This window comes from Cyanistes caeruleus, chromosome 5 (genome assembly GCF_971803275.1).
Source record: "Cyanistes caeruleus chromosome 5, bCyaCae1.hap1.1, whole genome shotgun sequence".
In the NCBI taxonomy this organism is placed as follows: domain Eukaryota; kingdom Metazoa; phylum Chordata; class Aves; order Passeriformes; family Paridae; genus Cyanistes; species Cyanistes caeruleus.
The window spans coordinates 9,598,911-9,620,535 of NC_141705.1; the positions used below are offsets into that span (position 1 = coordinate 9,598,911).

Here is a 21,625-nt window from a genome sequence, read left to right on the forward strand (position 1 = left end):
CTATTTACATAGAAGTTGCATTGTGAACCTGCTGACTTTAAAGATTATGTGAAAAAGATGATATCTTAAAATCTAGTAAACAATAGTACAGAAAGTATTTTTCAACATTTTCATTTCCCTAATACTGAAAATGAGCATAGACACATAACATTACAGAGTAAGCCAGACTTTCACAAAACTGTTAAAGGAAAAATATGCTAAAATTGATTTCTCTTGGGTTTTTAGGTTTGGGAGGAAGCTAAGTGTTATCAGGGGAATTGTTGAACAGGAAATCCAGGCAATGGTGTCTAAGAGAGATAATATTGCTACTCATCACTTATACCAAGCCTGGGACCCTGTTCCATCACTTTCTCCTGCAACTACAGGTAAGTGTTTGTTTGTGGGAGAGAAGGGGAGACTGAATTTCTTTTGCCTTTAAAAAGTGGAAAAGGTACTCTCAGAAAAATTTGAAATCCAGTTTGCAGGAAATGAAGCCATTTTCATGTGTGCTTTGTTATGCACTTTTTAAAAATTCATCTTGTGTTTTGTTACAGGTGCTCTTATCAGCCATGAGAAACTCTTACTGCAGATCAATACTGAACGAGAAATAGGAGATATGGATTATAAATTGGGACAGGTTTGTTAAAAGCTCAACTTTAAACTTTATTTTTATTACATTTCTTCCAGTTCTGAAAAATTAGTTAAGAAGCATTGCTTGACTTCAGATAGAAACTGAAACTCTGAGTGATGCAGGGTAGATCATAACTGGATGTCTCTTCAACCAGAAGACTGTGTGTTCCTGTCATTTAAATGGAAAATATATTTGGCTTCTAAGATTTTCCTAGGCTGACTACTGGGGTGTTAAGTTCACTTCTTTACTACTTGTTTTTCTCTTTTGTGTGTGTTGCAAGGTCTCTATACATTCCATATGGTTAGGAAATAATATCACTCCCTTAAGAGAAGAAGAGTGGGGTGAGGATGAAGAAGATGAGAATGATGTACCCGCTCCTTCCTCACCACCAACCTCTCCTATCAACACCAGGTATCTTGGTTTTTTTCTCTTCTCTCTTTTGAGTGATAGATAAGGTTTTGTTTCTTCATATTGAGTTCAAGAAGCTGGGTTTATAAATTGGATGCTGGTAAATAACTGTATTATTTCAAATCAAGCATTTTAGCAGGACTTAAGAAAATAGCTATTTTAACTCTTGTTTAATGTTCCTTGCAGGAAACACCGGGCTGGTGTAGATATCCATTCTTGTTCTCAGTTCTTGCTTGAACTGTACAGTCAGTGGATATTGCCATCCAACCCCAGCAAGAGAACACCAGTTATTTTGATCAGTGAAGTGGTGCGATCAGTAAGTCTGAATTATTATTCAGTATATGTTACCAAGTGTTCAGAGCTAAGCAGCATTTATAAAGCGTCTTTTAATGCATGGAAGACACGGAATTTTCTTGGCAGTGTTACTCCATGGTCAGAACAGAAACATAACTTGAGTAACTACAGCAGTATACCCATTTAAGCTATGTAAGCAACTGGATAGCTATTCTGCTGCCGTATTACAAACACTTTATTTTTACTTAATGACAGTTGATATTTTACTACTGCTTGCTGAAGCAAGATTTGTTTATCCTATGCCTTTGTAAAAAATGAAGATGGAACAACAGTGTATTTGAGAATTAAGTTGCTTATTAAGTGTAGAAGCAAAACTAAAGAACACAGGTGTGGAATGTATCTTGACAGCCGTTTTTCTCTATCATTCTTATGACTTAAAATGAAACTATCCTTGCAAGAGAAGTATGTGCTCTGTGTTTTGGGATGGTTTAGTACATTGTAAATAGCAATGTTTGTTCATGTCCCAGAGTTACTTACTATAGTGGCTTTGATTCTGTAAGACTTGGAGGTCATTATTATCTGAGATGAATGGTGGGATAAATTTTGGACAACAATAGTTAATCGTTATTTCAGACCCTTGAGTAAATGTTTACACATTTAATAGATCAACCGAGGAATCTTTTGCTCACAATTATAATAGAAGGGAGAGTCAATTTTTGGCTGTCTGCTAATGGGATTTTTTTATATTCAATTTTAATTTCCATACAGCTTTTGGCAGTGTCAGACTTATTTACAGAAAGGAATCAGTTTGAGATGATGTACACAACACTGACAGAGTTGCGAAAGGTGCATCCTTCAGAAGATGAGATTCTTGTACAGTATTTGATACCAGCTACTTGTAAAGCTGCTGCTGTTCTTGGAATGGTAAGAAATTCTCAGAAAGTTCATTGCAAATTCATGAGTGTTTAGGCTAACTCAGCTTCTGCTGCAAAACCTGGTGTACTTGGTAAGGATGGCTTGTCTCTAAGAATATCCTTTAGCTGATCTGCATGGCTCTAAGAAGTAACAGGATATGTATTCACATTTTGCAAACATTATCTCCAATTGCCATGTATTTAAACAGAAAGTGTTTGGTTTGATTTTTTTTTTTGAGGTTTGAGCATAATTTAATATGCTTTTTGGTTTGTCTTATTCTGTTCAGTGTTGCCTTTGCCCTAGACTCCTCATTTGTTACATTTCAGGCCAAAAATGAGGACTTGTGGAACAGCTTTTGCTAGATTTGTATTACTGGTGAACAGCTGTAATCTCATGGGAGTCTGGGACAGTGCATGTGATGAATATATAGCCCCAGATAGTCAGGTATCCCTTTTCTTTCCCTCACTCTTCCCTCCACTGCATCATTCTGTCTTGAAATGTGTAGACCAGAAGTACTTTCCAGTGAACATTTCAGAGTAGAATTATTTAGGGAAAAAAAAAAAAATTACAAATAATTTTGGAAGGAGTTAGCACTTCTAGGAACTCTCAGACTAGCATAAAGCTATATGGGTAATAGCAGTAAAAGAAATTCTGAAAAGCTTTTAGGGTGGGGCTTTCAGCAGCAGCAACTGTGCAAGGGAAGGCTGGGAAGATGATGGCAAACGTACAGAAACAGTTTTAGAGATCAGCTTCTTCTGACTAGGCTGTCATTTCCCACTCAGTGAGCTAATTACACCTTCTCACAAGCAAACAGCTGAATATAACAGCTTGGTTGACACTTAAAAAACAAGAAGTTGATTCCATCAAGAGTTGCTTGTTGTTCTATGCTCAGTTATATAGAAAATCTGCTTAGAAAGAGCAACTAGAGAGCAGACACTATCTCAAACTGGCCTGTGTCTTAGACACTTTGTGAGTAAAGCAACAAGGTAAAGCAAGGAATTACTACTAATTACTTAGATAGTAAGGAAAAGACTTTCCAAAATTAAAATTTGGAATAGATTTTGCATATTCAAGTAAGTTGTGGTACTTGAAAACAGGGAGTGGAGTATCTGATACTAGTTTGACTTGTGAATACTGAACATAAAATTGTGGAATCATTTAGGTTGGAAAAAACCCTTAAGATCATTGAGTCCAACTGTTGACCTAACTAAGGGAGCCTAAGGAGGTTCAGGGAGGACCTTATGACTCTCCACAACTTTTTGAAAGTTAATGGCAAAGTAAGGGTCAGTCTCTTCTCTCACATGACAGGACAAGAGGAAATGGCTTCAGGTTGTGCCACAGGAGATTTGGGATGGCTATTAGGAAGAATTTCTTCACTGAAAGCGTAGTTAAGCATTGGAACAGGCTGCCCAGGGAAGTGGTAGAATCCCTGGAGATGGTCAAGAAACGACTGGACATGGCACTCAGTGCTGTGGTTTAATTGATGGTGGTGCTTTGGACTCCATGATCTTGGAGGTCTTTGTCAACCTGATGGTTCTGTGAAGTGCAAGATGACAGCCACTACCCTGGTCCTGCTGGACCCACTACTGCTGACCCGGGCCAGGAGCCATTGGCCACCTGGGCACACCTGGCTCGTGTTCAGCCACTCTCAATCAGCACCCCCAGGTCCTTTTCCACCGGGCGCTTTCCAGCCACTCTGCCCCAGCCTGTAGCACTGCAGGGGTTGTTGTGACCCGGGGGCAGGACCTGGCACTTGGCCTTGCTGAACCTCAGACCCCTGGGCCCACTGATCTAGCCTCTCCAGATTCCTCTGCAGAGTCTTCCTCACCTCCAGCAGATCAATGTTCCTGCCCAGCTGAGAGCACACTTGATTCCCTCATCCAGATCACAGGATTGGAGGAGGGAAAGATGTTTAGGTCTGAGTACCAGTGGTCTCAGAGAACAAATAAGTGGCATGATGTGCTATGAGTTGAGTAGGTAGATAGTGGATGGCAAAGTATAGTTGTCTTGTGCCAGTCTGTTTCAGAGGGAAGCATACTTTGTACTTAGCTGGAAAGCCAGAAATTTCAATCATTCAAGTCCTGTATTAATAGCACATACTATTTACTGAACTAATCCTTATTTAGTTTGGTTTTTTTTTTATTTTAAATTGTGATAACTTGATACAAATAAAACAAAGTAGCATTAGTTTCCTAGTTAATCTACAACTCGTCTCTTGTCTGTATTGGTCTTGTTATATTTATTCAAAGTCATTTAAACCAGGCTCTGGTTTTTTCACTATTTTCTGCTCTTCAGTTTGTTCCAAGTATTTCCAAATGACAGGACTTTCCAGTATTTAAACCAGTGTTGACTTCTAATGAATACTCTTGTTGGATGTATTAGGATAAAGCTGTGGCTGAACCAGTAAGTCGGCTGCTGGAATCAACCCTAAGAAGCACCCATATGCCGAGTCGGATTGGAGCTCTGCATGGAATTCTTTATATCCTTGAGTGTGACTTGCTTGACGAGACAGCAAAGCAACTCATTCCAATTATCAGCGAGTATCTGCTCTCCAATTTGAGAGGAGTAGCACAGTAAGACTCTTCTCCCTTTCCCCTGGCTCCAAACTGTTGCATATTTATGTGTGAACAAAAGGGCTCTCTGTTGTTGGCGGTTGCCAGTACATTTTAGAGCAGGCTGTTGTATCAAGCAGGTTTTGGCATTTTCATTGAAAATATCATCCAATTTTAGGTTTAATTTACGGAGCGAAATGATATTTGAGGGTGAGAAAACTGTTTGATAGTACAGGCTTTTGTGTCTTTGGTAAATTGTGTTACTTAAATCTAATTTTTCTGTCATTTTCATGATAATCAACATTCTCTTATGGCATCTCAGCAATACTTTCTGTGATTTTAAAAAGGGCTTACGTTTCATATTCAAAAATACTCTGTATTTCTAGAAATCATTTATAGTGTCTCTGTTTATGACCTAAACAACTTTGGTGTGACCACTATTGTTTTTGCTCATTTGCAGTTGTGTGAATATCCATAACCAAGAGCACATTTTGGTAATGTGTGCAGCTGCTTTCTATTTGATCGAGAATTACCCACTTGATGTAGGGCCTGAATTCTCTGCAGGAATTATACAGGTGTGTATGTTGTGATGCCTCTAGTCAGTTGTGTAACCTGAGATTGCCACACAGCTGTCTTACATGTATGTCCATATGTATGGATGCCTCATACACCCAACACTCATACATAAACCCAAAAGCATACATATACATGTGTTAATACCTGATACTGTTCCATACTATTGTGGTATGGTGCTAGAAGATGACCTTAAATACACCTCAAAACTAAGTAGTTGGCTTTTTTGCTTTATTTCAGATGTGTGGAGTCATGGTTTCTGGAAATGATGAATCAACACCATCCATTATTTATCACTGTGTCCTGAGAGGGTTGGAACGACTCCTCCTTTCAGAGCAGCTTTCCAGGCTGGACAGTGAGTCGCTGGTTAAACTGAGTGTTGACAGGGTGAATGTGCAGAGCCCCCACAGAGCCATGGCAGCCCTGGGATTAATGCTGACTTGCATGTACACAGGTATTCACTTTTTTATGCTTCTGATGTGCTGGGAGACTGGCTTACTAACAGTGCTAATTTTCTTAATTTACTTTTGTTACTGAGAGTAGAAGAAGTGTATTTTAACATCCACAGTGAACTTGTAACAAATTATTTTGCTTTAGGAAAGGAAAAAATCAGCCCCAGCCGTATCCCAGATGCAAATCCTGGTGCTCCTGACAGTGAATCTGTGATTGTCGCTATGGAACGAGTGTCTGTCCTTTTTGATAGGTAAGAGGACAAAACATGCAAATGGTGCTCTGGGAGGGAAATGATTGTTTGTATCTGTGTGGTCACTTCTCTGTTTGACGGTTCTTACAGTTAATTAATGATGTTTCTCCACTTACTATTGCTTAAAAGTTACGCTCCTGGTATACACAGTAACACTGATGAAATTGCTGAAGGCAGCACAAATGTGCAGGAATGTAAATGAAAACCAGACATGTCCTAACTGATACTGTGTGTTGCACAAACCATAATACTTCATAAATGTATTTCCAGCTCCCTTCAGGTCAAACTCTTAAGTGCTTTTCAGGATGTCTCCTACATAATCAAGGATATAACTACAGTTTACAGGAAATAATCTTTCAAACCACCCTAAGAGTTTAAAAGTTTTTCCCCCCTTCCCCCCTCACAAGAGTTGCTCTTTCTGAGGCTGTTAAGTAATTGCAGTGGAAGGATACAGTAAAACTTCTGTATTCACATGGAACTCATTAACGGTAACATTTCAAAACCGCTGTTTTGATCTGACAATCTCAAGCTGTCTTAAGTGAGTATAGCTTGTTAGATTTTGTGTACTAGTTTGTGGATAATGGTTTACATTTTTTAAAGTGTTCAGTGGTTTTTCCATAAAACTGGAGGAGGATTTCACTTCTGCACTTGGTGAGAACAGAACTAGAGCAGTACTTGAGTGTTTTTGAATGTATCACTTCGAAGAGCTAGCAAAACAAATGTGACTGCTACAAGCAAAAAATAACTTTTGCAGGGAAGAATCACATGATTGTAACTTGATCTTGACACATCAACAGATGCAGCTTTTCTTAGAAAGACTTTCCAATTGGTGTTATTTAAACAAAATTGTCTGTACGTTGGAGTATCTTTTCCCACTTTACACAGCAACACAACTTGCTTTTCATGTTTGATATGTTGGTCAGTCTGATCTTAAATAAAAAATGCCAAAATGTTATGAATGAAAACTAGTGTTCTGCTTATAAATGCAGATAACTAGAAGGAATGATGTCCCTGTCCTTTTTTGTTCTTGTTTAGATTTTTGAGCATTCCAGTTGGTAAGTCTCATCTCTGATGCAATTCCAGACCTTCAAAAAATTTGACTATTTAAAAAAGTAAAAAGGAGTGTGTGGGGTAAGGACACATCTGTAACAGCTTCTGACAAGCTTTGGGTCTATCTCTTTGGGTAGTCTGTTACTAAGATTACATGAAGATTTAGATTAATTGGAGACCTTGCCTACTCAGAGATGAAAGTAAAATGTTCTTTCCATTGCCAGTTAAATTGGAAAAGAACAATATATGTATTGGAATTCAATCATAAAATATCTGATTTTTTTTATTATTTTCAGGATCAGGAAGGGATTTCCTTTTGAAGCTCGAGTAGTGGCTCGGATTCTTCCACAGTTCCTTGATGATTTCTTCCCCCCGCAAGATGTAATGAACAAAGTCATTGGGGAATTTTTGTCCAATCAGCAGCCATACCCACAATTCATGGCAACAGTAGTTTATAAGGTAGTATTGATACATTTCTTTTTCTCAAATGTTTCAGAAAATTTCTAAATAATTGACAGCTCAGCCAAAGGACCATATACGACTTTTATTAGATCTAACAAACCAGTCATGGTGATTGAGCTGTCCTGCTGTGAGCTTTGGCTTCCAGGCAGCATCAAGGGCTAGAATTGCCATGTCACCTGGAGGCCAAAGCTCACAGCAGGACAGTTCAGTCACTGCTAATGAGAAAATAAACAGAAAATTAGTGGTTGTGATCCTGGTGCTCAGATTCTAGATCTGAGTGAGCCATCATCTTGTGAACCCAACAGGCAAACCCCTGTGGCCTCAGCTGGACTTCTGGGCTTTTGGCTCTCAGCACCTACTGGACTTGGCATCACTGGAGAGTGCATGTGCACAGCACATGTGATCTATAAAAAATAGGGACACCACACAAGTTATATATTTCTATGTGATTACTTCAGTTTGGCACATTTGTCATGAGTCCAGTTGAGTAATTCATTTGACTCAGAGATGTCTTCAGAAATCCAGTTTGTGGCCCTCAGAGCTTTATAGCCAGAGAGAACCTTTACAAGAGAAATTGAACATTTTCCCATATCTATCCACCATGTCTTTATTCTTGTGTACAATATTTTGCAGGTGTTCCAGACACTGCATAGCACTGGACAATCATCGATGGTCCGTGACTGGGTGATGCTCTCTCTCTCTAATTTCACACAAAGAACACCCGTGGCAATGGCAATGTGGAGTCTTTCCTGTTTTTTTGTCAGTGCTTCCACCAGTCAATGGATTTCAGCAATGTATCCTAAAAAGATTGAATGTGTGCCATTTCTGGGTAATTATAGTATAAAGCCTTAAAGGATTAGAGTACAAGTGTAAGACACAAAAAAGTCAGTTTTACTGCAGATAGTAATGGTGTATATTGCTTTGTGCTCTTGGTACCTCGAGTTTGTGGGGAAAAAAGAGAACATCTAAACAGATTATGAGAACAAAGTTATCTCAAACTACTGCTTTAAGATCAGTTCCTTTTGACTATACAAGATGATTGGGAAAGTCCTTACTTTGAAGACTTTCTAAAAGCTTCACCAAGATAGTATTGCTGTGACCTTTAAAAGCTTTGCTCTGTATTCCTTCTGCAAGATAAAATATATTGAAAAAAATGAAAGAAGCCAACAAACTCAAAATCAAGAGAATTATCCTCTGCATGCAAACTGTATTTTGCAGTTATCCTCCTGGCTGTGCACTGCACTAATAGTGATCTTTGGCAATGGAATGGCATCAGCCAAATAAATAGGAACAGACAAAAGATGTATATATATATATATGTGGTATTAGTGCTGGGTTTATTTAAAGAACAAATATACAAACCCCTGAAACAAACAGAAAAATAACTGCATTTTGTGACCAGACAAAAAAGTGGCCATTTGTTATGTTTGAAACATCCTAATGACTCTTAATTGCAGCAGTGCTCTTTGGCTCCCAGCAGTTGTGATTGCACTGTTTGCTCCAATGGATAAAGAAAACTACTGCTAGCTTGGAATTAATTTCTGAGGATAAGAAATTGTGTGATGTTAATGAAGAAATAGGATTTATTTAGTAGCAGTTAATTTCCAGATGACAGTATTTTGCACTTGAATGTCATTGGTGAACTTAAGAATAAGCTGTTTTAATGGAGAACAGTGTTTAAACTGCTAAACCATAAGAGGAGCAACATCTGTCATTTCATGACCTTAACTTCTATTTCAGTCTTCCACATATTATCAGCAGAATGGGAAAATCAGAGCAAGTGGATGTTAACATCTTCTGTTTGGTTGCCATAGACTTCTACCGACACCAGATCGATGAAGAATTGGATCGGAGAGCCTTCCAGTCGGTGTTTGAGGTGGTAGCATCTCCAGGAACCCCATACCATCGCCTACTGGCTTGTTTGCAAAATGTCCACAAGGTCACAGCATGTTGAACATCCTGATGTGTAGTGGAACTGCATGACTAGTGTTGGAATATGAATTATGAGGAATGTGAGATCAAGAAAATAACTGGGGTTGCATTTGTGATAAAAACGGACCTGTCCTTCCAGTTTTCCTTCCAGCATGCATGGACAGGTGCTCTGCAGCACTGGAAGTCACCTGAGAAGTATAGTTGCTGTTGACACCAAGCACCTCTAAGTGGAATGAAGTATGTCAGTGTTTTTCAAGCAGTGTTGGGGACTAATGTGAGCCACACATCCTTGCTGTAAAATAAGAGCTGTTATACATGCAGTGTAGCCGGGTCCTTTCTTCTGCTGTGGTGCAGCCAGTGAGACACTGACAGACTGTTATTGCAACCTGCAGTCGTTAGCCAACTTCATAGTTTTATGTACCTGTATATACAGTTGTCTAGTACAGAATAGAATTTGTTTCCTAATGTCTCTTCTGAACAAGGAAAAGAGAAAATGGCTGTTATGATTTACACTTCCAGCATGTAATTTCTCTCTCTGGACTTTCTGATATCCAGTGGTGTATGTGTTGGTGATACCAGAGATATAGTGCACATACGTAACCACACGTTTTTCTTTTTTCTTCTCAGGATTTCAAATTTGAGTACAGTATATCAGTGAAAGAAATTTTAACTTAAATATTTCTATATTATGTACAGTATGTAAAATTGTAAGATGTGTGGTGCATGAGCTGTGCTGTAATTGGAGATGAACAAAAGCCATGCTACTGAATGTCTTGACATCTGTATTGTCCTCCTTTTTTTTTTCCTTGTGCTTGAATTCATGTTCCTTTTGGAAATCCATCTTAATGTATAGATTACATCTTGTTTTGCATCTCACTTTTTCTTAAAGTGCTTTAAAACTGGAATATGTTGATTAAGTTGTCTTGAGAAACTGTACTAAGGAGGCATTCTTGTGATCCACTTTACTGTAGCTTCTTTTGAATTTCTTATTTTGAAACATAATGGTAAAAAAGAGGACTAGTCACTCTAGATCAAACTTTAGATACTTGAGATCTTTTTTGCTGCACAGCATTTTAAGAGACAAAATGGTGCAAGCTCCCCAGTAGTCAACAACCATTTGACCTTTCCTAACTGAGACCATGGAGTCATCTGGACCACTCTCATGTAAACAAATATATGGTGGTAGTAAAGAATCAGAAGGCTGCTGTGGTCTACTTTGGGACTGGCTAAAGTGTTAGATTACACAACCTCTTTTATTACCTGTTGTATTCATAATGCTTCAGACACAAACACAAATATCCTTGAATTCAGGACACTTCACAGGGCCAGATTTAGCTTTTACTCACCACCCAGGGAATGCCATTGATTCCTAAGCTTTACATGAGGAAATCTAGCACAGCATTTGTCTTTAGTTGTATTTAAGTCTTTCATTATAGAGAAGTGATACCTTGGTTCTCTGTCAGATCCTACATTTAACCTCTCTTCATTTTCTTATCACACCTTTTGGTGACACTTGGAAAAATGAGATAGTGTTGTCAGGAGGAGCATGTACTGTATGTATTTCTGTATATAATGTATATGTTGAAATTATACACGTGACAACATTTAATGTATACAGATGTGTATATTTGTATTTATTAAATCCATGTATTTAAACTAATTCCAATCTAGACCAAAAATTGTTGCTTCTGCCCGTAAATTGATTACCAAGGAATTGTCCGCTGGTGTCGCTTCCTTTTAGAAACTGGTAGAGGAAATTGATAGTATGGGCAGTAGAAACAACTGTAGATGTTGCTGTATTTAGCTCTCTACAGGTCTTATTATCTAGAGCAATTATTTCTGTCCTTAGTTGGGTTACTCTTCCTTGGGCCACAGCACTGTGGTGATTTTTAAAAGAAACTGAACAGGATTTCAGAGAAAGGTTTAATAAAATAGATACTGTTTGAAAGCTTTTGAATTATATTGGAAATTATCTTAATTCTGATAAAAGTCTAGTTGCAGACAGTGAGATATAATGCCCTGTATTTGCATTAAGGGGTAGTATAGATCACTCTTCCCTTTTGTAATCACCAGTAATCGTTTTGTACTGTAAACCCACACACCAGTCAGTTTTTGTATGATATATAGTTTAAGTGAAGATATTTTTGTAAGCTATTTTCCAGAATTTAAAATAGATTTTAATATATTTTTTAAACATCAGGTTAGTCAAATTTTCACCATATAACAGTATATGTTGTGTTATGAAACTGTTAAATTCTTCATAATTTTAAGCTCCTCATGATTAACACAGACCAGCTGGTTACTTTACCTTGGGATCATAGGAGCTGGACCCTTTATGAAACTTTACAGACCAGCTTGGTACTTGTTATAGAATCTTTCAAGCCAGTGAAGAAATACATTGAATTAAGCAGTCAGCACAGCTGGGTGAAAAACATTAGATGTGACTGATTCCCATTCCTCAAATGCCTCTTGCTAGCCTTAGAGCATGTGGGAAATGGAAAACATTTGCATTACCTGTTTCAAGACAGGCTTTAAAGCTGATGCACTCAGTTTTAACCTCACACAGATTCACTGGTAGTAATAACTTCATCTGTTTTAACCTCTTGGAGGTTTGTTGTAGTATATATACCTCCTCTAATGTGTCCTAAGTGTCTAAAGAAGGGCACCTCCTCTTGGGAAATTCTCTGTGACCTGAAGGAGTTGTAGCTTAAGGGTCTTCCTGATGTGGGAGCACACTGCAGCAGTGCTTCAGTTCAGACATTTCACTGCAGCACACTTTCCTGTCTTCTTCCTACACATTCTTTCCACACCCTCATTTCTTTTGGAATGAAATCATACTCAAAATCACTGCTGTCTGCTTTTAGTGACACAAGCCACCGAGGTGTGCCATTGGGGCAGTAACAGCAGAATAGTGGCCATTAAGGGATTCTGATGTTGGATTTAAAGGAAATAAAAAGACTGCTTGTCCTTTGAGATTGCCTTTATGCAAGATTTTATTTCACAGAGTGTTTTTAATTTTCTGTAAACAGAAAGCTTAATTCTGAAAATCAGGCTGTTCATTTTTTCATTGAGATCTGGGTAGAAATGTATTTGGTCATAAATTTGGTGTCCTGGCTAAACAAAGCAGACAGCACCATTAATGTGCTTTTCAGTGAAAGTGGCTTCTTTGCAGCCTTGTAAGATGAGAGGTATGGCGTGACTGGGAGCATACTTGAGACAGATGAATGTTTAAAACTTCAGTTACAATTCAGTTGTCAAAGAAACTACATTTCTGAATCTATAACGTGGCCCTCCCCCAAGAACACTGTATGCCAGCCAACTTGTTACAAATAGCTTTTGGACCAGCTACCCACTGGACCATTAAATAAAGTTTGCTTTGTGTTTCATTTCAGCATGCCCCCTCCCTTGCACTGAGTGCAAAAGTGAGAAGTTGCAAACGACAACTTATTGTAAACCAATTCTTACTTGTGGGATTCAAAGCATTTTCTTTACTATATATGTTGTTTTCCAGTTGCAAATGAATGTGAGTTTATTTAAATCTCTCTATATACAAAGTGTATACTCAGATGTCATTTCTTGCCTAAAGCATCTAGTAAATGATTGTGTGTTACTTTTGCTTTGGTAGGAATGCCTTCTTAGCACCAAGACATTGCTTTTGAACCACCAGCAGCATTCCAAAAGCACTGAGTAATGAGTGAACAGATTTAGGTCAAATGAAGGGGGGAACAAGTGGAACCCTTTGGGTTAAAAGTATTTTGTTGATATTTAGTAGATTTGCCTTAAGAGCATTCTGTCTTGCCATTCTCCTTTTTCAGTGGCTGTTAACTGTATAGCAGATAAGGAGGTTGTGTCAAAAGCACTGCAAAGACAGTTCTTCAAGAGCAGCAGACCTGGTTTGTCTTAAGATTTTGTGGAGCTGTCAGAGCTGGGCATTTATGCTTCCATAATAAAATAAATTTTGGAGTATAATGAGCAATAAATAATAGCAATAAGCAGTTCAATTAAATTCAGTCATTCAGGATCTTACCCGGTGGTTGGAAGGGATGGGAGAAGACGGGGAACTAATTGAGTACATTCATTGTGTAAATCAGACTTTTTCCGTGTACAATCCCAACTAAACTTTTTACTAAAGGTAGAAATCAACTGAGTGACAATGGTAGGTGCTTTGCTCTTTGAAAACAATTTTGGTTACAAGGACACAATTGACGAAAGTTACAAGAGGGCAAAATACTTGGCTAGTTTTTAAGTAGTTTAAGTATTTTAAAGTGAAAACAAGCTGCTGTAAAAACTAGAGTAAGCAATGTAGCAAAATTTTGGGGAAATTAATTATGTTAATTTAACCTAATACAGAGATTATGGATGAACTCTTTGTGCATGCTACCTATGTATCCATTTAAAAATCTTGAGAATCCCACAGTCATACCCAGGAGAGCTTCTACTGTATATCAAGTTTTTAGCTGCATTTGGGTAACTGGGTATAAATGCTGCAGAGCATTTGTGAAGCATGTGCTGCTTTTGTCATGTGCATTTTGTGTGAGCTTATCATTCCCATCAGTCCGTGTACACACACCATCAAGTTGGATAAACTTGACAAGGATAACGCACCCTGTGGTGGGGTGTAGTCTGAGGGCTATGATGAGCAAAAGCTTGGAGCCCCAACGTGAAAAGCAATTGTACTCAAGGGAAAAGGATAGCATATAATTTTAGATGTATGTTTAAGTTTAAAAAAAAAATGCTGAAAATACTGCACATTGAAACTAAAAGAGAAAATAAAATGCAACTATTACTGTAAGTGATTTTTCTCTGGTTATTTAAAAAAAAAGGGCTCGATGCATTCTTATTAGTTTTTCCCCAGTATTTCTTTTCAGCAGTTGTCAAACACTGAATGTTATTAAGACATGCAAGAATACTTGAACTCTCTGCAAATGTAGCTACACTGCACAATCACTGTGCTGTTTGCAATTAACCAAGAACTATCACAATTGAGCTTTTAATTGTATCTAATGGTCATGCTTGCCAAAACTTCTCAGGGATTCTAGATGAGATCAGAAAAGGCAAAATTTAAGTGTACAGCTGTATTTGTGAATGAGAGTGTATTTATCCACAGCAGTCCTGGGGAGGGATAATGTTACAGAGGAGAAGAAATGGTTTAACTTGCCGAAGCATGGTTTCCCAGCTGTTGGGCTTGCATCTTAAAAGAAATTTCTGGGTGGTCCTGCTGCTGAACACTGGAGGATCTCTTGCAGTACTCAACAGCTCAGAGACATCTTGTTTTGATTAACTTTGCAGCACTTGGCTGTTCCCTGGAAACTCTGGCATAAAGTTTGAAGTAGTAGCTTAATGTAGAAAGCACGTGCTGGTTTTGTCCTTAGTCAAAGTAACTTCTTTTCCATCTTGTTTTTCCTTGTCGGAGTTGGTGGCGACTGATCCACCCCTGTGTCACCTTTTAGTGTAGCCGTGGAGCTGAGGGACAGAACCATGCTGTGGTAAGTGCCTTTGTCTGCAGAGCTGGAGACTTGTTTTGAGTAATAAAGTCTTCATCTTTTTGTCACTCAGAGAAGAAAAACCATTTAATTTCTGGAAATACTACCCCTAAAGATGAATTGCCAGGCACAGGGAAATGAAGCGTTACACTTAGTAGACTAGAACTTTTTAATTTACTACAACTTTTTTGCTTTCTCCACTCCTGTCCTATATAGGTACTGTGATATTTTCCCTACTTTTTAGGCAGTGCAGCTGTAAAGAGTATTGCAGCCATCGTTTGGGAATTGGCAGGGCTCCACCCCAGTTACAAGACAAAAAGCTTTGATTGCCTGTAGAATTAAACATAATTATACCATAAGTTTGCATAACTGTTTGAAGAGATGAAAAGACTTGTAACCTGTAGGTTTGTTAAAAAGTTGGAAGTAGGAACATGAAAACGTTCATATAGTTTATACAGAATGTTATCTTCGGAGTGAGCCAAACCTTCTGCTCTTCTATTGCAGCCGTATTCTGCCTTAATTTTGTTTCTGATCTTTCCCATGGTGTACACATCCAGGTATGGCAGAGCAGTCCCTTACCCCAGGTGCTGTTTTCATATCCTTCAAGCTGCAAATATCATGGGTAGATTTTGATCAAGTGCAACCTGACTGTTTTACCTCATTATTTACATGTTGGACTTCTTTCAGCCAGGCTGCAGTGTTTGGGCTCCAAGCAAATTGCATCCCTGAGGGCTGGGTTTGACCATGCACCAGATGCCCACAGAGCTATGAGCCAGATTAAGTCAGACCATTTAAATACAAGGTTTTTGCTAATCTAGCTCATCTTGAATTACATGCACTGTAAAACTTCAAGTCAGTGTTGAAATAACAACTTTGAATTAGAATCTTAGTCTTTTCTACCCCTTTCTTCCCCTGAGGAGAGGCAGTAAATGTGTTTTCATCCTTGTCTTGCTGTTAAATGGCTCTAGGATTCAAGCATCTGTCTTGCCCAATGGAAAGACAAGTGTAAAGCTTGCTAACTTAACTTTTCTTGGTGTGTCTTGTTAATGTTGACATTTCAAATACCATCTTTGGCATTTGATTTAACATCTATGAAAATAACACAATTGTTTAACTTTTATTTCAGGCAAGTTTGGACAGATACTCTTAATTACACTTTGTTCATAGTAATTTTTCTTTGCCTTCTTAACTACTTCAAACTACCACTGTTTTAAAAGAACAGTGGATGCTGCAGATCTGGGAGGTATTTTTAAGTGCTTTTGAGGCTTCTGATCCTTCCATCTCTTGGTAATGTGGCTTAAACTCATTCCTTCTCCTCCTGTCTTCTTTCCCCTGCCTTGGCTGCCAGAGTAAATATTTCACCTGTTGAATGCTTTAAAGTAAAAGTTGTAGGTCATCAATAGATTGGTTTGTGACTGAGTAACAGAGGATAAGACTGATCCAAAGTACCTGGAGTTTATAAAGTTAATTTTAGAAGGGGACCAAATAAACTTGCAACTTTTTTGCTAACTAATGTAGCAATTGAAGAATAGTGTTCAGATGTTTATCTTCATCAGTACCAAAATCGAATGCTTTCACAAATGATGTTTCAGTCTGTACTTTTGCTGCTTTACTGCTTTTGTGATTGTCTTGGGAATGGTTCTATCTGTGCTCACTGAAGCAGCATATTTATATACTGCAGTTATTTAACTGTGAGCTTGTGGATAATACCTGTTCCCATTGCAGTGTGATCTGATAATATTAAAAAGTGAGAAATGTGATCTGGCAGCTGGGAAAATTGCAGGCAGCACTAACAGTAATAGTGAAAGGACCTGCTGCTTCAGAAAACATTAACTGGGACCAAGTCACATTATCACTGGTAAACTGAGGCTTGTATTATGCTGACAGGTTAATTTTCCAACTCTTCCACTGGCCTACTGTGGGGTTTGAGAGTATCCCTGGGAAAGATACAGCAAACTTGGTCTGATTTGACTTGTCTCAGATGACAGGATTAAGCAAATCTATGTTTCTTAGGTCCACAAAAATCCAAGCTGCCTATTATACCTTTGAAAATAATGATGAATCCAGGGGTGATGATGGAATGTTGTGAGAAGCCATGGTGAGTTATTGTGTTACACTTGAAAAGATTGCTGCACCGCATGTACTGGTGAAAGTATGAGGTGCACGGTTTGTTGCAGTGAGACTTAGAGTGCCCAAAGTTCTTTTTTGTTTTTGCTGATGGGTTAAATATCCTCAAAGTGGTTATTAATTATTAACTTAGTGAGGTCTGGCTCTCCTTTGTCTGTTCTGCTTTTGTTCTCAGTTTGACTGCATTAACTCTAGATGAAATATAAATGCCAGTCCCAAACTAACAATGATTAAACTGTATTATTCTGTGTAGCTTAATTACATGAAAAAAAATCAGGACAGGAGATCAAATTTATTATTTCATGTGTATTCAGTCATGTTTTATTGGCTATAAAATCTCATGTAGACAGGATGACTTTAGAAACCAAGTAGCATAAACAAGAATTTAGCCCTAAATTACTTATTTAGAAGAGATTTTCAAAGCCTGTCATGAGATGGGCATTCATTCAAAAGAAAATAATTAAAAGTTGACATTTTAGCAGGGCCCAAAAAGGGTTGTGGGTTGTCTGATATATGTTTTTTCCCTTGTGCTTTTCTGCTCTAAAGCTCCAGAATGTGAAGCAGGAAGAAAGGATTTGTGCAGCAGCCTAGTGTGTGCTATATGTGAGTAAAGGACCTTTTGTCTGCTGAGGGTCAGTTATGGACAGGGAAAAGTATCCATGTTTTTTAAAAAAAAAAATAAAATTCACAACCACAAGCTGTTGGATGATTCATTGCTGCCTGTTGCAGGTCATTCCATTTTCTCTGTGCAAATATATATGCATGCAGTTATATGAGGTATCATCACCTGGATATATCATGTATAATATATCACCATCCAGACAGTTTGTGGACCTTGAAGAGGTCTTGGAGACCAATCAGCTGTGGCACACCCAAGGATGGAGAAGCATTTATGACACTTTTAAGGACATTGCAGGACAGAGCCAGGATGATTCCTCCTGGGAAAGGGAGGCTTCATGTAATGTGATGGCAAGATACAGCCCAGGGACCAAGAAATGGCAGGAAACAGCATCTTCTCATTCTTCACCTTCAATGGCTTTGTGCACTTTGCCATATTACACCTGAAAATGTTGAATGTTCCTAAAGGTGTGAGGACATTTTTTAAGTTGCTCCCAGCTTTTTTGTTTAGTCTTCTCTTGCACTATGTGTGTTTTAGAGCAGCAAGGAAAAGAAACCTATTTTCAGTAAGCTGTGATAGTAAGTTGAAGGAAGGTTGCAGAACTTCAAACTGCTTCTTACTAGTGTTCTTCATCCGTAGACTTAGACCTTGAGTGTTCCTTTATATTTGATCATGAAAAGAATAAATACTTTATTTTTTCTTTGAACTACAGTTTTCCCTGTAAATTACTATTCCAGAGTCAGCCAGAACTGTGTTTCTTCTTTTTATACAGGTGCCTTTCATCCACTTGAGGAAAGCAAATGTGCTTTTTTTTCCCCTCTCCTGAAAAGCAAAAATACTAAAAGTTTTTCTCCTTATTCTAGTTACAGTTGCATCTCCTGATATTGCTACATTTTTCTCTAGAGAGAGTCTGATGTTTTGAATTTTCACGGGTAATATTCTTGCCTTATTTGGTTTCTTGATCACATTCCAGGAAGTTTCTTCTTTGAAAAGTAGTAACTTCTAAGTTACACAGTTTTGATGTACAAACATTCATTGCAACATTAAGGCTTATCAGACACTAGTTCCCCAGATCCTCCTCCTGGAGGACACAAGTGATGCTTGTTTCCAGTCCTCAGGAGCCTCCTCTGATGGCCACAGCCTGTCTGACATCAGCCAGATTCCTCATCCCCATGGATGCATCCCACATCATCCTGTGGACTTGTGTTTGTCCATCTCATGTAAATGTTCCCAATTTCACTCTCTTCCACTGAGGGTGAGCCTTCGTGACTCCAGGCCTTCCCATGAGTGGAACTGGGATTCCTGGAATCCTCCACTTAATTTGGTGCTACTGGACATGAGCTTTGGTTTTCATTTTCCTTTCAAAAACATGCCTTTATTATGCTTTTAGTACTTAAGAAGAATGCTGAATCCAGACTTTTCTCCCAGCAACCCAGCAGAGTGCAGGCCAGCCCCTGGTGCAGCCGAGGGCTCCCTGTCCTGCTGCTCCCCACGGTGCCCCACGCGCCTCCCATCCCGCGGCAGGTCTGCTCCACGCTGGGGCTGTGCCAGCTGCCTTTGAGGCGTGGGGAGGGAGAGCCTGTCGGGGACTAGTGGTGACAGATTAAACCTGAATTCACAGCCAGGTGCTGAAGTGGCCTCTTCCCGAGGTAAAGGCTTTTGTAGCTTTTCCAGTTAACTTTGAGCACTCCTGCCTCTCCTGCTCGCTCGGTTTAGCTTTGGCTTTCTTCTCCTTATCTGTCACTAGAGAGTAATTGCCCCTTTCATAAGGACCTTGCTTTAACCTTGAACAGCAGTTCCCCTGGCACCTGATGTGCATTATGAACTATATATACTGATGAAAGAGTGAGGTACAGTCCTAATGCCTTCCTTGATGTTCTCTTTTTAAATCTGTTTCAAGGAGCCCTTTCAGATGGGACATGAAAGCTCTCCCATTATTATAAAACTCCTTATGAAATAGTTTTGTTTTGAAAAAAGACATATTTAGAATAGTAGGGTAAAAGCATAGTCTTATCAGGCTGAAGCTGCAATATCCAAGCTGTTTCCAGTTGCTCTTATCTGTCCTTTCATCTGGTTCTAAACATGAAATGGGCATTTCATTATTAAATGCATACAGAGCCTTTCATTCTGGGGGATACTCCTGCACACACTTCAATGGGGATTTTTGCAGTATGTGGTAACTTACAAGCAAAAGGTAGATGTTTTTATGACAATACTCTGACAGGGAGTGCTGCAGCAGGAGTCTGTACTGGAGAGGGGGAACTGTCGGGATATGGGTGAGGAGACTCACCAAATCACAGTATGAGTGAGGTTGGAAGGGATCGCAGTGGGGCATCTGGTCCAACCCTGCTGAAGCAGGGTCAGCCCAGAGCACATGGCACAGGATTGTGTCCAGGCAGTTCTTGAGTATCTCCAGTGAGGGAAACTCCACACTCTCTCTGTGTAGTCTGTTCCAGTGCTCAAAACAGTAAAGCTGTTCTTCCTCATACTCAGGTGGGACTTCTGTGCATCATTTTCTGCCAGCTGCCTCTTGTCCTGTTGCTTGGCACCACTGAGCAAAGTCTGATCCATCTTCTTGACACCTTCCCTGCAGATACTGCAGTGAATTCATGAGGTCCCCTCTCAGTTTGAGGCTGAGCAGGCTTAGCTCCCTCAGCCTTTCCTCAGAAGAGACTCTCCAGACCTTTAATAATCTTTGTCACACTCTGCTGGACCCACTCCAAGAGCTCTGTGTCTCTCTTGTCCTGAGGAGCCCAGAACTGGACAAACACTGCAGATGTGCCTCACCAGGGCTGAGCAGAGGGGCAGGATCACCTCCCTGACCTGCTGGCACTGCTCCTCCTAACACACCCCATGACTCCAATGACCTTCCCAGCCACAAGGACACACTGCTGGCCCATGGACACCTTGTGTCCACCAGGACCCCCAGGTCCTTCTCTGCAGAGCTGCCTTCCAGCAGGTCAGTCCCCAGCCTGTGCTGGGCCATGGGCTTGTTCCTCCCCAAGGTGCAGGACACTGCATTTGCCCTTGCTCAGTTTCAGAAGGTTCCTCTCTGCCCATCTCTCCAACCTCCTGAGGTCCCTCTGAAGGGCTGCACAGCTCCCTGGGGCACAGCCCACTCTCCTAGATCTGTGTTGGCAGGGAACTTGCAGAGGAGGCATCTGTTCCTTCATCCCAAGTCACTGATAAACAAGTTAACACAGGGCCCAGTACAGTACCCTGGGGGACACCACTGGGGACAGGTCTCCAATGGGACCCTGTGCCAGTGCTCATGACCCTCTGGGATCTGCCACTCAGCCAGCTCTCAATCCACCCCACTGCCCACTCACCCAGCCCACAACTCCTGAGCTGGCCTACCAGGATGTCGTGAGACATGGTGTTGAAAGCCCTGCTGAAGTCAAGGTAGACAGAATCCATTGCTCTCCCCTCAGCCATCCAGGTGGTTGTTCCTTTGTAGAAGGCAGTCAGGTGGTCAAGCTTGATTTACCTTTAGTGAATCCATGCTGGCTGCTGATCACCACCTTGTCTTCCATGTGGATATGTGGCCTACAATCACAGGAATAAAACTCAGTTGTTGTTCTGGAGCAGGTACCTTTTTGTGCTTGTATCCAATGGCAGATGTGAGCTGGCTGTGGCTGCTGTTGTATCTATCTGTGGATAAAACCAGAAATTCAGAATTGCTTTGTGAGTAGAAGGCATGGTGAAGGCTCCTAGGCTTTCTGCCACAGCTGGACTTGTAGGAAAAGAAATGGGTGCAGAAACTGAGCTTTATTTGGCTTACAAGAGGAAAGCTGCAGAACTGCCAGACATGCAGAAAAAGGAAAAGCAAGAAAAGGAGTAGATGTGTTATTAAGGGTAATGAGAAATGCACATTCTCTAGAAAGATTAGGATGGGAA

At 39.7% G+C, this 21,625-nt stretch overlaps 1 protein-coding gene across 3 annotated transcripts in view; it reads left to right on the forward strand.

The window, feature by feature from the left end:
• The window catches only part of HTT (huntingtin), a 79,782-nt gene extending 65,491 nt beyond the window's left edge, over positions 1 to 14,291 (forward strand). For all 3 annotated transcript variants that reach the window (XM_023925587.2, XM_023925588.2, XM_086889442.1), the window contains 12 exons: positions 226 to 365; positions 534 to 616; positions 891 to 1,021; positions 1,205 to 1,334; positions 2,081 to 2,236; positions 4,610 to 4,800; positions 5,240 to 5,354; positions 5,593 to 5,806; positions 5,950 to 6,055; positions 7,402 to 7,564; positions 8,201 to 8,361; positions 9,308 to 14,291. In XM_023925587.2, the coding sequence (XP_023781355.1) occupies positions 226 to 365; positions 534 to 616; positions 891 to 1,021; positions 1,205 to 1,334; positions 2,081 to 2,236; positions 4,610 to 4,800; positions 5,240 to 5,354; positions 5,593 to 5,806; positions 5,950 to 6,055; positions 7,402 to 7,564; positions 8,201 to 8,361; positions 9,308 to 9,521 (1,804 nt within the window). In that variant the 3' untranslated portion in view covers positions 9,522 to 14,291. The remainder of the gene's footprint in view (positions 1 to 225; positions 366 to 533; positions 617 to 890; positions 1,022 to 1,204; positions 1,335 to 2,080; positions 2,237 to 4,609; positions 4,801 to 5,239; positions 5,355 to 5,592; positions 5,807 to 5,949; positions 6,056 to 7,401; positions 7,565 to 8,200; positions 8,362 to 9,307) is intronic.
• The last annotated feature ends 7,334 nt before the right edge of the window (positions 14,292 to 21,625 follow it).